This window comes from Bidens hawaiensis, unplaced genomic scaffold (assembly GCF_021521415.1).
Source record: "Bidens hawaiensis isolate Kalapana, Puna unplaced genomic scaffold, B.hawaiensis_p1.1 tig00033892_1, whole genome shotgun sequence".
Classification (NCBI taxonomy): Eukaryota; Viridiplantae; Streptophyta; class Magnoliopsida; order Asterales; family Asteraceae; genus Bidens; species Bidens hawaiensis.
In genome coordinates, this window is record NW_027495846.1 from 244430 (window position 1) to 259326 (window position 14897).

The 14897-nt window shown below is 34.8% G+C and overlaps 2 protein-coding genes across 2 annotated transcripts; both read right to left on the reverse strand.

The window, feature by feature from the left end:
* Positions 1–1065: 1065 nt before the first annotated feature.
* On the reverse strand, positions 1066–7338 carry LOC143585572 (aspartokinase 2, chloroplastic-like). The gene is made up of 14 exons (XM_077067331.1): positions 7309–7338; positions 5705–6240; positions 5570–5645; positions 5460–5500; positions 5104–5258; positions 4678–4827; positions 4484–4579; positions 4275–4391; positions 3631–3750; positions 3458–3550; positions 2925–3041; positions 2525–2641; positions 2358–2420; positions 1066–1469 (listed from the first exon to the last, which is right to left on the reverse strand). Exons 2-14 carry the CDS (start codon positions 6102–6104, stop codon positions 1341–1343), a joined length of 1674 nt encoding a protein of 557 aa, XP_076923446.1. The 5' UTR covers positions 6105–6240; positions 7309–7338; the 3' UTR covers positions 1066–1340.
* A 1600-nt stretch (positions 7339–8938) lies between these two features.
* Positions 8939–14384, reverse strand: LOC143585574 (uncharacterized). Its single transcript, XM_077067334.1, has 5 exons — positions 14258–14384; positions 11604–11698; positions 11426–11507; positions 9875–9958; positions 8939–9387 (listed from the first exon to the last, which is right to left on the reverse strand). Exons 1-5 carry the CDS (start codon positions 14382–14384, stop codon positions 8939–8941), a joined length of 837 nt encoding a protein of 278 aa, XP_076923449.1.
* Positions 14385–14897: the final 513 nt, after the last annotated feature.

Here is a 14897-nt window from a genome sequence, read left to right on the forward strand (position 1 = left end):
ATACTTAATACCCAGAATAAAGAGCTACCAATGGGCTTCTAGGCTGTAGCCTAATGGTATCATCATCACCATCATCATCGTACTCAGTATATCCCACCAATAGCAAAGCTATGGTAGGGTCAGAGGAGGGTAAGATGAAGACAGCCTTACCTCTACCCTATAAGGATAGAGAGGCTGCTTTCGGTGAGACCCCCGGCTCGATAGTAGTTTTGCATCAAGCCTTGGACATAAGGCACATAGCACTCAATCATCGGGACACCGGCTGATCGGTGCATGTACCCTTGTCTTTCGGCTATCAACGCCACTACATGATGCCTGATTAACCGTCCGTCACTTTTAACGTTATTTTCACGAGATTAGTAAAATAACGTCAAAATTAGTGCAATTTCACTTTTGCCCACCCGAGGGTTCACACATATATACATCATATGTGCGCACCACAATGTAGCCTAATGGTATCAAAGTGTTTATTAAACTGGAGAGCTCGCAAATAGTGACGGTTCAAGTACGATGGTAGGCAAAAAAATGTTGTAATAGTTTGCAGTTCAAAACTAGAGTAATACAGAAACATTTGAAGTGTGTGCCAAACAAATTAACAAATCCAAGATCGAAGGTGATAACCATAATCCAAGCTTGATTGCATCATCTTTAAGTAAATGGGATTAAGAGAACACTACTTTGTAGTAATATAGATGTAGTAAAAAGATCTTTATATTGGAGCTCTTTTTCTATTATTTATCTCTGCCATATCTTTAATGGCGGTTGATTACACCTACAACCGACATGGAAACCTAGAAACGCTAGTTTTATTTTCTAAAAACATGTACCAGAATTAGAAAAAGACTTTTTAAGTCTTCACTTTCACTTGTAGACAAAGTTAAACTAGCTTTGCCCCATCATAAGTGTAAGATGCCACAAAATTCAGTGTCATTGTACACACATATATGAACTCTTTTAACTCCGTCTTTGATTTAACGCTTGCAAGGAAAATATAAAGCTAAACCGAGTAACATTATTAAAAAGTTTAGAAGAATAATTAAAATCACTAAAAATGAAAGCCCTACTTGATGGTTGTGTTGACTAAGAAACACAAAACGTAACCAACTCATTGTTATGACATAGCATAGCAAGAAGATAACAATCTTAATAAGCAAACACAAATACTCCGGTAATCTTCCATGGAGTCGTGTGCACGACTAATGGTTTTAAGTTTGTGATGATTCACCTCTATAATAGAATCAGCCCATAACTTAACTTAAAACTATTAGTCAAGCACACGACTCCATGGATTATCGATTATTCAACCCTGAGCCTTCTTAGAGATTGATGATGCTTAAGGTTTAGCTTTCATTTGGATGTGTACCGTTCTCATAGACTAGGTCCGCTAGATCGCTCTCAAAGAAAGCCTCGTGAAGAGCCCGGACACATTTTTCAGATTCTCTGTCATTAACTATCAATGATATATTCACCTGCAACAATCAGATAAACACTCAGTATCTTGTGCATGTCAAGGCCGCAACTAGTTGCAGCTAAAGTCGGCTAAACAGGTGGTCAAAATAGGCTTGAGTACTTTTACAGTTTTATGTGGGTTGGGTTAGGCCAATTAGAAAAAGTTATTAAATTTTGTAAATAACTAATGCATTCACTATGAATGTATGATTACAAAAGCTATACTATTAAAACAAGAGAATGTATGTGGAGCAACGCAAGTGAAAGGGTTCTCTAGATGACCGGTTGGCGTATATTAGGCTACAAAAGTATGTATCCTGTTCTGTTTAAACCAAAACAAACAAAAATCATGCACCTATATTTTTCAAGTGCCTTTTGTTTTTTTCCTAGATAGATACAAAGGTATTTGTCTTTCATAACTTCTGAAGGCATTTATTTGGCCGATCTAGCATTAAACAAAACCTGATATATAGAGGTAGCCTACAAAGTACACCCCGGTGTTTACGTCTAATCATTGTTTTATAGTATATATTGATACATGGGTAATTGTGTCTTTTCAGAATTCTTAAATGCATTTCCGCATCAGGCATGTTTTGGGCCAAAGTAGTTTTAATACAATGGATCTCTAGATGAAAAAAAGTTGTACAGTTGGGCTCACACACACTATCTCATAAAACAAAAATATACTGTTTCTTCTAAATAAGATAATTTCTCATGTTAATATTATGATACACGTTAACCATCAATCTACCAGATCGGCTCGTTTAACCCGTTTCAATTTTGGCTATATTTCCTTAACACTTTACCCGTTATCAAAAACAGAAAACTAAAATTGACATGTTTCCATATAAATGGGTTCAAAAGTACCACCTCTGAATGCAATCACATTAGATAGATGGAATGAATACCTTGGATGCTCCTTGAGATATCATCTGAACATTGACTCCAATTTTGCGAAGAACATGAAATGCCTATTTAGTACACATTAAAAATCAATTAAAGTAAGGTCACATAAAAAGTCAACACAAAAAAGACTTCATTAATTAAGGTTTGACTTTTAAGTCTATAACAATACCTTCTCTAATATTAGTGAGGACCTTTGAACATTCCCAATAAGTGAAATAATTGATCTGTGTTGTAGGAGATTCACTTTAGCAATTTTTTCAAGTTCTTCCACGACATTATCAAGTTCCTGCTTGCCAAAACACCAACACCATTCACATCATTTTGGTGCACCAAATTTCTTTATCGTATGACGTATATTACTTAGTTCTTTAAAAACTGATTATTTAATCAACTTATTAGTGACTAATAAAAGATTTTAAAGGCCATATTCAATATGGTACTTATTTAGATCTCGCTGAGATTGTTTTAGAAATATATTATTTTTATTTTTTATGTTTATATTTCATTAAGCATATGAATTATAAAATATTTGTCAAATTGAGAATAAAATCATATATTCAAATACTTGCCTGCTGAATCAACTCCCTGCTCCAAAGCTTAGAAGGATCCAAAGTTAATGAAAGACTAACTTCACTAGTAGCTACAACATCCACCGAAATACCCAATTCTTCAAAAGTAGCGAATACCTAAAATATGTGAAAAATACACATTAAAAACTAAATAAGCTGTTCAAAGAATGATGAATAGTAGTGGAGGCAAATTCTTGAGTTTGGGTTGGGTAGCAAGTTGAAAATTTGTAATTTTCAGCACGGTTCAAAATGGAAAGGTTGGCTTCCATTAACATTTTTTCTTCTTTTAGTTATATACTTGCATATAAAATTAATGATATAAATATGATTGCAAAATTAAGATATGTGCATTTGAATACATATCAGATGACTTTTAATTTGTTTGACCTGCTCAACCCGTTTGACATGTTACTCATTTAATCTTTTAGCTTAACCCGTTAGACCCACCAGAGAAAAAAACATATCCCAAATTGACCAGTTTAGATACAATCGTGTCCAAATAGCCACCTTTGGATGACAAAATTATTTTTTACCTTGGCCAAGAATCCAAATTGCCCAAGCATGCGAGTGCTAACAATGTCCAGCATGGTTACATTACGTTTCAAAACAATGCTAGTCAGAATTGCCTGAAATTGTGGAAGGCGGACGTTTAGGGTTTCAGAATTCTGATAAATGACTGTTAGCTTATACTTAATATGCTACTCACCTTTGACAAATCCCTTGATTTAGTGATTAGGGTACCTGGAGCATTACGGTTATAAGAATTTTTAACCCTAACGGGAATATCACCCTCTCTTGCAGGCCTCATAGACTGCGGATGCAGCACCTACAAAAAAGAGCAAAATGAGAGAATAAGAATTAAATGAATAAATATTAAATAGACAGAGTAAAGCATCAAGATTTTCTCATCTTTTTATCTTGCTATATTGGAATACATAAATCAAAAAAGAAACGGGCCAGAACACCCTTTGTCCTAATATTTGAACTCTTATAATAAACTATTATTATGTTGATTATGATTAAAACGATATCCTTACAATAATCCAAATCTTTGAATAAAATATACTTTGAAGTTTTGTGCATTATAGATAGGCTTTTGGGTGACTTTCAACATATTTAATATGTTCAACCAATTTGATCCGTCTTCCCTATAACTAACTTTCTTATTGACCATTAGAGACAGAACACAACACCAAGAGACTCGTTCATAAGAAAAATGACCAAAATTTAGATCAAAAGGCTCATTCCTTTAAAAGATCCCCTTCTAGAAAAAGGGAATTTAGATCTAGAAAGCAACTAACTTCATACCATACAAAGTCACAAACCTTAAAAACAAAAGTAAATAAATACCTGAGCACCAAAATATGCAAGTTCAGCAGCTTCGTCAAATGTTAAATATGGTACAGGTTCTGCACGAGGATATAAGGTAGGGTCGCATGTCAAAACACCATCCACATCCTTCCAAACCTGTATAACAAACATACAAAAGTAATTAGTTTTTTTTCAAGTCCGTTAGGATACATAAAATTAGTAACTACACTTGCTTTGAAATATTCAACCTGAATTTCTCGCAAACCCAATCCTTTACCGATGGTTGTGGCTGTCAAATCACTACCACCTCTGCCCAATGTAGTTACTGCACAAGTCCTCCAACCCTATAAATAAATATATGAATTTTGTTTTTTAGTAGTTTTCATGAAAAGAAACCTTGAAAAAAATTTTAAAAAGATACATAAATTATCAAATAAAAGACCTTCCCAAGAAAGCCAGTAACAATAGGGATTGCAGGATCACTTATCCAATCACCATGAAGTCTGTTAGCTACAGCTGGATAAGTTGCTTCTAGAATATCAGCATTAATAAAGTCATCCGTTGTTATAAAACCAATATCAAATGCATCGTACTGCAAAAAAGATATAACGAAACAAAAAGTTAGCACAGAATGACGCTCGTGAGGTGTACTTAAGTACTTTGTCTACTTAATTAAAGCTGCACACCTATAGCTTTCAATTTGAAGAAGTAAATCCAATTAAACAATATTTGAAGCATGAAAAGTAGCAAAATTCAGTCATCAATCATAGAGGGCCATTAAAAAATAACCCATGTAATGGCTTTGTAAAACGAATGACCAATATTTATAGATTCTAAACTTAATGCAAGTAATTAAGAAACTACATACTTGGCGGGCTTTGACACCGATTTTATTCAAGTAAGCTGCAAATATTCTAGTGGACATGCACTCCCCAAACGAGACTAGGTAATCTCTGGAACGTGGAGTCAACTCTTTTAGTGCATTAATCCCATTAAGCAGCCGCTCTAATTTTTCTAAGTGGTCTGCAAAACATCAACAATATATGAAACTAAAAACCACCTAGCCATATGAAGCAAAAAGAACCAACATCCGCCCAATTGAGCCAGCAATCATGCACATGACTTAAATGTCGGAATCAAAACCATTAATGACCACATTTAACAATTAAGAAATCCGAGCAGAAAACACTTCAATTTAAATGACTGCAAAAACTAGAGGCCTACCTGTAATGATTGATCTGTCTAATCCAAGTTCATCCACCGTCCTGAGTATTTACACCAATGTTCAATCAGCATAGGGTGTCTGTAACTTAATAAAAAATCAAGATTTTTACCTGTTGTGTAGTTCTTTCACAAAACTCAACTCATCGATTTCAGACGCATCAGAAACATGATAAAACACTGATTTAACTCTAAACTTTTTTAAAGAAACAAATAATACATCAATTATAATAAAACAATGATTGGACAAACCAATATAAGCTTGTTGGTAGTTTTGCCCATAGCAGATAGAACAATCACAGGATTCTCTTCTGGAAAGCTGAGGATAAGTTCAGCTACTTCTTTCATTCTATCTGCCGAGGCTACTGATGATCCACCAAACTTCATCACGCATGATAGTTGGTTATTTGATCCTTCTAAACCTTTTAATTTGGATTCCGTCTGTACCAGAGCATCGTTCTTACTAGCATCACAAACAACCTTCGGGTCTCTTCCCCTGCTTGGAGCTGAAACCCTAATGGCTCCACACAATTCAGTGGGTGAATCAAAACTAAGCCGTGCCTGTGAGCACAAAGATTGGGAGCGTCCATTGCTCTTTAAAAAACAATAAGGTGTTTTGATTCCACACAAGTGCGTTGCAGCTGCCATTGATACAGTTATTATTAATAGCTGAGAGAGCTAGCTAACTAACTGGCTTAGCTCGCCTTGCTATAAACTGAAATCTTCAAAATGTGATCCGATAACGAGCTTTGGTAATGAAATTAATGCAGAACCAATGAAGAACCTACAAGCACCAGCATACAGAGATTGAATTAGCAGCAATGGAAAACCGATATAACACCAAAATGAAGATTTTACCAATATGAACATTCGAAAAGAACGAAGCACGTAAAGCATGCACCTAACCAATTGGTGTCTAGCTGGGTTGGATAAGGCTTGGGCTTTCCTATGGGAGGTCTCAAGTTCGAACCCCACTCCGGGCGGCCTTGAGGTACCCGTCACCAATGAAGTTCTACTAAGACAGGGAAGCCGTAGTGGCGCGGGTTCGATCCTGAGGGTCGGCCCAGATCTGTCGCGGACTGAATGGAGGTGTTTTACCGGCGTCATAACTCTTGCGGGGTGGGGTGATGGGTATCCAAAATGGGTACCGGGGTAAGGGTTCCCTCCTCCAACCCTTTTTTTAGATGTGCAAATAACAGTTAACCAGGTTTTGGAAAGTCGGCTACTGGACAAACGGTCAAAATTGGTTATTGGCAATACCGGTTACGGTTCCTAACTTGTTTTGAGTGAAAAGCCCCTAACCTATGTATAGCTGGTTCATTTCAGCTATTAACGCTTAACGAAAAGAACGAAACACGTAAAACAATTTGAACGTAATTCCCTCTAGAACACAAGACGGTGTCGGGTTGAGTCGAATGGGCCAGTTTTGAGTTTTATGAAATTGGGTTAACTGATTAATAATTAAATCGATAAAGAATAAATTAGTTGAGCTGAATATAACTTATAACATACTAGATCGAGTCCATTTTAAATGTACCGAGTCATGGTGTATACAATATAACCTAATAATCAAATTTGGGCTTATTGTTTTGAGTTTGTAATCAGTTTTAGAGTTATATATTTTTCTGGTTAATAATAATAATAATAATAATAATAATAATAATAATAATAATATTTAGAGTTACTGAATCCAAATTCATCGTGACTATGGTGCATGAGAATCATAAAGCAAATGTGATATCGTATTCGCATCAGATCAGCTATCAATTATCCATCGGCTTATGGTTAAGATAAATGTAGAGGAAATCAACGCGAAAAATGAAATGAAATGAAATGAAATTGAACGGCATACCTGAATTAGAATTAGGTTAGGGTTTATTGAGCGTAGCTACGGCGGCGGCGGCGGAGGTGTGGGTTGAATGGAGAATGGCGGGACCTCCAGAAGGACCGATTGTGACGTTTATAAATATAAATTATGACACGCCACTGCTGAAGCTTCCACTCGAGTCACATTAAAGGGGTAGTAGAGCCGAGCCGAGCCGAGCCGAGCCGAGCCTGAGTTTAGTATGAATTTTAATTTTTTGAGCTCTATTTCTAAAACTTTAACTTTGGCTTATTAGCTTTTCAAGCAAAAGTTTGGCTCGGCTGCTCGGGTTTGCTTTGTTTATTATTTATTTATTAATATTACAAATAACATTAATTATTAAATAAGTATATAACATTAACTTTTAATATATATATATAGGCTCGTTTTGTTTAGGCGTGCAAGACGATTGGAGCTTGATAAGTGAAGTTCATGTATGGGCTCATTTACTAAGCAAGCTCGTTTAGGCTTAGTTTGATTCGAGTTTTTTGCGAGACGATAAATCATATATATTGATAATTTATAATTTGTTTGGTTTTACTCTCGGTTTTAGAATCTTTCTTATGTTCACTGTAGGAGTTTTCTAATCGTATCTAGTGGTTTGGTTTATGGCTTATGCTCAAAACTGGTTGAAAAACAAAACGGAACCGTAAAATTTTAGGCTATGTAACACTATACAAATAATTGGGCTCAACTTGACAAAAAATACATAGAGTCAGTCTTAAATATTTTAATGTTGGGACATTATGGCTTCTACAATTTGATCGTGCATTTTACATTTTATATCTTTTTTTTGTTATTAGAATGGTTCGGTAAACCGCTAGTAACAATTTGGATTGGTTTAGTTCATTTAAATTCAAAGGTTTGGTTTTAATTTATAAAATTAAAAACCATTACTTACGGTAATGTTTGAAAATTTAATATTTAAAGCGGAAGCATGATATACAACTTTACAAAGCATCTTATATCCCACATATGCTTAAATAATATTGAAAATAAAACCAAACTGTATTAAGTTAAAAAGCTATAACCTTTTGATGGTAATGATAATCCTTTGATGAAGATGAATACTCCACTAATGTCAAGATCAAGATGAACTACAAGAACTAATTTTTATATATATAATATGATGTTTTTTAACGACAAATATTACCTTTACCCTTACTACTGAATTACTCAAAATTTACTCGTAGTATGATATTGAACCCAATACCTTTCCCCTAAGAGGCTTGCACCTCTATTATATAGACTAGTTCCATAATGACAATATGGCTTATTTGATGCAACGAAACGCAAATAAGATCAAACACAAACTTTTCTAAAGACTGTATAAGTTAAAATTTCACCAAAGAGGACAGCCTGTTTTGAACCAGATAAAACCCGATAAGCTGTCAAATTATAACCAAGAACCAGACCATAAATCTATGAAACCCAACCGGAAAACACTCAACCCTATAGTGATCTTTCCATAGCTATAGTTATGCCCTCAATAAACCGAATACATATAATATGTAGAACAACTAAAGGATCTCCAAACGAGTAAACAATCAGGTATTACGCCCACGAAAATAGTCATACAACTCAAAATAAATAAACAGAAGATCACAAATAACATATCTCAAGCCATGCGTTTCTTCTTTGCTTTCTTTTCTTCAGAATGGCCCGAGCTATGACCTGAGTTCTGACTAGACTTGCTAGGCTTGGGCCGCGCCTTTTCTTCAGATGAAGAACTTTTGCGCCCGCTGCTATGGGTAGACATGTGTTTCTTCTTTGCTCTCTTTTCTTCAGAATGGCCCGAGCTGTGACCTGAGTTCGGGCTAGACCTGCTAGGCTCGGGCCGCACCTTTTCTTCAGATAAAGAACTTTTACGCCCACTGCTATGGGTAGAAGCCCGCCCACTTGAATGGCCGGGTCTTATACTCTTTGAAGGGGTTGCAAAGCTAGAATTAGTCAATGATGTTCCAGAAGACCTTTCATAGAGCTGTTTAAGCTTCTTGATGTCATCTTTTGGCACTTCACTAGGCTCCATATAATGAACAAAGGAAACTCGCCTTTCAATCTTACGACCTGTCAACATAATAACAAGTAAAGTTTGAGTATATTTTAACATAAATTCATAAACAATTATGAATTCCTAAACGTTCGTAGTTGCATGTGAAGGCAATATGAATGGATCAGAATTTAACACTCTTTATAAGATTACCTTCTAAAAACTTTAAAAAATGGAAGTTAATGGTAAACTAAATGACCATGTGATGGTCTTTTTAGTAAGCAACCATTTAAAGTTCCCAAATCACCATTCGAAATTAAAAAAATAGAAAAATAGATAATCAATCTTGAGTTTGATACTTGCAATTTTTAGGCTGATCTCTTAGTTGAAAATGATGAGAAAGAGAACATTGTAAATTAGATTTTTACCCTTGTAAAATGGTGAAGGAAGGTGATTATTAATTTATTATAACAATCTAAATCTGCATTTCATGCTAAATTAAAAGCAATGGTAAATTGGTAAATGGTAATACATCTAAATTTAACTAAATAGACGAAGCCATACGAATTTTTGAATGTCCTGAAGAATTTAGAATCACTCTGATTTTTGGTTCCTGTGCTGTAGAGCTAACAATGTCATACGATTTTCCTGTCAAAATAAAAATATGGAAAATAAGAAACTCTGTTGACAATTATTGTTCAAATAGGCAAATAGCATTTAACTGTTGACATTTATCTATGCAGTCACCAAATCACAAAGTGTTAATTGTGCTCATTCAAGTTTCTTTCTCAAGTTACTTTGGTCACTTCAGGAGTATAGACCACAATCATATAAAAGAAAGAAAGGACTGCTAACAATGAGAATAGGCATGTAAATGAACTGAACGTTCATGAACTGTTCGTGAAAATGTTCAGAGAGAAGTTCATTATGTTCGTGTATTTAATAAATGAACGAAAATGAATATAATTTTTAATGAACAAACACGAACACATGTTTCGTTCATCCGTTTATTTCCATTTAAGTTCGTTTATTTGTGTTCGTTTAAACTTTAATAAATATATAAGTAGTAATATTTATATAGATATGAACATGAAAGTGGCTTGTTTAAATAAACTAGTGGCCTAAAATCCAAATCAAGATGGGTTTCAAGGTGATTAACCGTGAGTCCTGGGTCAGCCGTTTTTAGATGAATAGTGATATTAGACTTATTCATTAGGGTTCATCAATTCTAACTTATGTTCATTTATGTTTGGTCAATTATGTTCATTTGTCATTTGAGTTGGTTTTTGTGTTCGTTTATGTTCGTGAACTGTTCGCTTAAGTTTTAAACGAACGAACATGAATGGACACGAACATGCCTATTTTCTTAATGAACAAACATGAGCGAACACGAACATGCCCGTTTTCTTAATGAACAAACATAAACGAACACGAGCATGCCTATTTTCGTAATCAACAAACACAAAATGCTTATTTTCGTAATCAACAAACATGAAAAAAAAGTTTCGCCCAGTTGTATGCTCGTGTTCGTCGATTTATTTACAAGCCTAAATGAACATGAAAATCCTATTGAAAACATGTTTACATTACAACTTATGTGTTTACAAGTTCACGATGATGCTGTATATAAAATACTACTAAAGAGTAAATAAAATCCAAGTGAGGTAAATGGGGGATCTCGCCTAGGAGTGCAAACAAGCCAAGCCACTTGCAAGCTATTCGAGATCAGCTCGTAAAAAGGTTGATCGAACCAAACTTAAACAAGCCCGAGCCGGCTCGCAAGCCTAAACAAGCCTATCATTTATATATACATAAAAAGATATGAAAAGATAACTACTATGTTATATATAAATGTATAATTGAAAAAAGCATCCAAACAATTATAAATATATAAAATTTAATTAACAAACAGTAAACGAGCCGAACTCAAGCTTTAGAAATAGAAATCGAAACAGGCCGAGCTCGAGCTCTGTGTAAGTTAAACGATCCGAGCTCGAGCCTAGTCTTGATAAAATATTTTATAAATAGTAAAGTATATCAAGTGAGGTAATTTGATGATTTCGCACTCTTCTTAGTACTAAATAATAATATCAAGTAATTTGTTTTAAAACTCACCAGATGAATCGTTTACAGAGCACAAGTGCCCGTCAACATCTCGAGTATCCATAGTAAATTCTTGCCCATCAAGATCAGGAACCTGAGTCCGAATCAATAAAACAGGTTATTAAATAATAATAAATGTTTGAAGTGAATAATAATAATAATAAGGTGTTACATGTTTAGGCCAATGCACCATCCACATCTCCTCTTCGTCAGAATCTGAGTCTAGTTCAATTATAGGATCCATTAAATCCTCTTCAAGTTCCATTACAAATCTATCTGCTGCTTCTGAAAGCACAAAGCAAACAACAACCTCAGATGACGAACAAAAACCCTAGCTTGCTTGCTTGCTTGCTTGCTTGCTTGCTTGATTGATTGAGGGTTTAGTGAGGAGAAAGAGCCGAGGTTTATAATCAGTACGACTTCTTACAGACCTAATTTTCAAGCCCAAAGCCCTTGTTTGGGCCATTCATGAACCGGTTCAACAAAACGTCAGATTTAATTTAAGATATAATAATTTATAGGGTTGAGATACTTTACAATAATGTCTTAACGTACGATAGGTACGCGAGACGCTCAAAGACAAAAAAACAAGGTAAAAATACTAAAACGCTCAGCCGGAAACCTAAAACGCTCAGCCAAAACTAAAACGCTCAAAAACGGGTTTCGTGAAAAAAAAGTAAAAATTCGATCGATTAACGATCCAAATCTGTTTTTTCTTTTCTGTGAATCGATGATTAATTGGGTATGTATTGATGATTATGAGATATTTTGATGTGATTTCATGGATCGATTCGTGAAAAAAGGGACTCGCGTACCTATTGTACGTTAAGATATTATTGTATTGGATCTTTTCCCATAATTTATATATAGTGTAATTAAATTGAAGGTAGATAGAAAGATGAAAATGTAAAAGAATACAATACAAATATGTTAGTGACGCCCTACTTGCGGCGCGCGCATATAATTTATATACGTGTGGGTTCTCGGGTGGGCAAAACTGAAATTGCACTAATTTTGATGTTAGTTTAATACTTTCATGAAAATAACGTTAAAAGTGGCGGAATGTTAATCAGGCATCGTGTGGTGGCGTTGATGGATGAAAGACAAGGGTACATGCACCAATCAGCTTGTGTCTCAATGGTTGAGTGTTATGTGTCTTATGTCCAAGGCTTGATGCAAAATTACTATCGAGCCAAGGGTCTCACCGAAAAGCAGCCTCTCTATTCCTACGGGGTAGATGTAAGGTTGTCTACATCCTACCCTCCTCAGACCCTACCATAGTTTTGTTATTGATGAGATTTACTGAGTACGATGATGATGATGATGATGATGATGATGATGATGATGAAAAATATGTCAGTGATCTTCGGTTCAGTGGTTGATGTGAAACATCTAAAAACTTCATTTTAAAATGGGGGAGGAGGTATTGGGCTCAAGCCCAACCCGTAACAAAAAATTAGGGGTTTCAAGTTGGGTCAGAATGTTTTCTCGTATGTGGATTTCCTCCTAAAAGTGGACTAAGGATGATATTGATCGTGATGGTCAGTGAACTGTTAATGATCCAAATGGTCGTTCATAACAAAAAAGACATAAGATTAATACAATGTATATTTTATTGCAATCACATAGCATGATATATTATAACCATTGCCGTTGGCGGGTTGTGTTTGTAAAACTTTGCCTTTCAAAAAGGGGAAGTAATAAGGATAGGTGCAAAATTAAGTGTTTTGTTTGATTAGTGTAAGTAATAAGAATAACGGACGAAAGGGCCAAAATTTCATGAGTTTATGTTGTCTCGTTTTTATATACAAAATAACAATCATAATCTTGGGGTGTGTTTCGACTAGGGCTGTAAACGAATCGAACGAACACGAACAAGGTCTTGTTCGTGTTCGTTCGTTAAGAAAATAACGTGTTCACGAACGGTTCACGAACACTTACCGAACGAGATTTTATATTCGTGTTCGTTCATTAAGGAAATGAATGTGTTGACGAACGGTTCACGAACACAAGCGAACACAAATAAAATCAACAGAGCCTGGAGATTGAGACCGACGTATTCATCAATGAGAATAATGAAAGCCTGTAAACGAATCGAACAAACACAAACAAGGGCATGTTCTTGTTCGTTCATTTAACTTTAAACGAATACGGACACTTAATCGAACAAATATATATGTTCCTTTTCGTTAATTTTAAAAAAAAAAGAACATTTGCGTTCGTTTATATTCATTTGTTTATAATCTAATATAAGGGAACATAACTGAACAAAGATAAACGAACATAAATGAATATAGATGAACAAATGTAAGTGAACACAACAAACATAAACGAACATAAATGACAACACTTCAATGAACACAAATAAAAAAAATATAAAACCTTAAATTAGATGACTCATTCAGATAATAATTAATTATTTTATATTAATACATATACGGACATAAATAAACGAACATAAACGAACGTTCATGAACATAAATGAACGAACGGAACATGTGTTCATGTTCGTTCGTTTAATTAAATGAACACAAATTTTTTGTTCGTGTTCGTTCGTTTAATAAATAAACGAACATAAACGAACTTCCCGTCGAACGGTTCACGAACAGTTCACCGAACGTTTGGTTCGTTTACAGGCCTAGTTTCGACTTTTGACGACATTGGAAAATAAATTTCACTTTTCTAATATGCAGGTTGGCATAATGTGATAAGAGTAAAAATTTAAAATATATTCTTTGTGTGGTTCGTTAACAAATAATTGAAAGTGGAATTAGTTCACTCAAATGTGTTGAAGGACGATCAATCAAATTATTTAACGTAACATATACATAATTATTTACAAACTGTGAATGAATTCAACAAAAGGAACTTGGAATCTTCGACAACCCATCGTCATTGCATCTGATAACCCTATCATTGGACCCACCTTGTCGTCTTTATAGTCATCACCATTATGCATGCGAACATCCATACATCGACCACCATTCTCGCTTCTCCCACCCGCCCCCGCCCTCGCTATGTGATTTTTAGATTCGTAGCACCATAGCCATCATTTGAATTGTTTATATTGTGGGACTTTGATTAAGAACAAGTGTGTTCTATATACATTGTTGTCACAAAATTGTTACGGACTGATGTTGAGCAACAAATGTGGGGTTTATAGAATTATAGTCCAAACAAATGTGGGGTTTATAGAATTATAGTCCGAATGAGCTTTCTCACTTACCTGGCTAGTCTTTTGGGATGAGTTCTCGTGTTTTGGCTATAACAATATTTTTTGAGATGGAACTATATTCAATGTAAAATGATGCATTTTAATGTTTTATATCATAGCATTGGTTTCCTTTCTCGCCAAATCTTTTGACAAAGGTTTGTGGTTAAATTCACCTAAAGTTTTCCGCCTTGGTTTCTTTGTTTTATGTAAAAAAACATAGTAAAGTGATTTAGTAGGATTTATGCATTTGTATATACTTTATTTGATTTC

Bases quoted from the DNA above. Each gene is read 5' to 3' on its own strand.
- LOC143585574 (XM_077067334.1), bottom strand. From the start codon at position 14,384: ATGGATGTTCGCATGCATAATGGTGATGACTATAAAGACGACAAGGTG. The intron at 9,959-11,425 runs GTGAGTTTTAAA...TTATTTTGACAG, and splicing joins CTCTGTAAACGATTCATCTG to GAAAATCGTATGACATTGTT. The intron at 9,388-9,874 runs GTATGGCTTCGT...TTATGTTGACAG, and splicing joins TTCAGGACATTCAAAAATTC to GTCGTAAGATTGAAAGGCGA.
- LOC143585572 (XM_077067331.1), bottom strand. From the start codon at position 6,104: ATGGCAGCTGCAACGCACTTGTGTGGAATCAAAACACCTTATTGTTTT. The intron at 4,392-4,483 runs GTTGAATATTTC...TTTGTTATACAG, and splicing joins TGGGTTTGCGAGAAATTCAG to GTTTGGAAGGATGTGGATGG. The intron at 2,421-2,524 runs GTATTGTTATAG...TGTACTAAATAG, and splicing joins CCTCACTAATATTAGAGAAG to GCATTTCATGTTCTTCGCAA.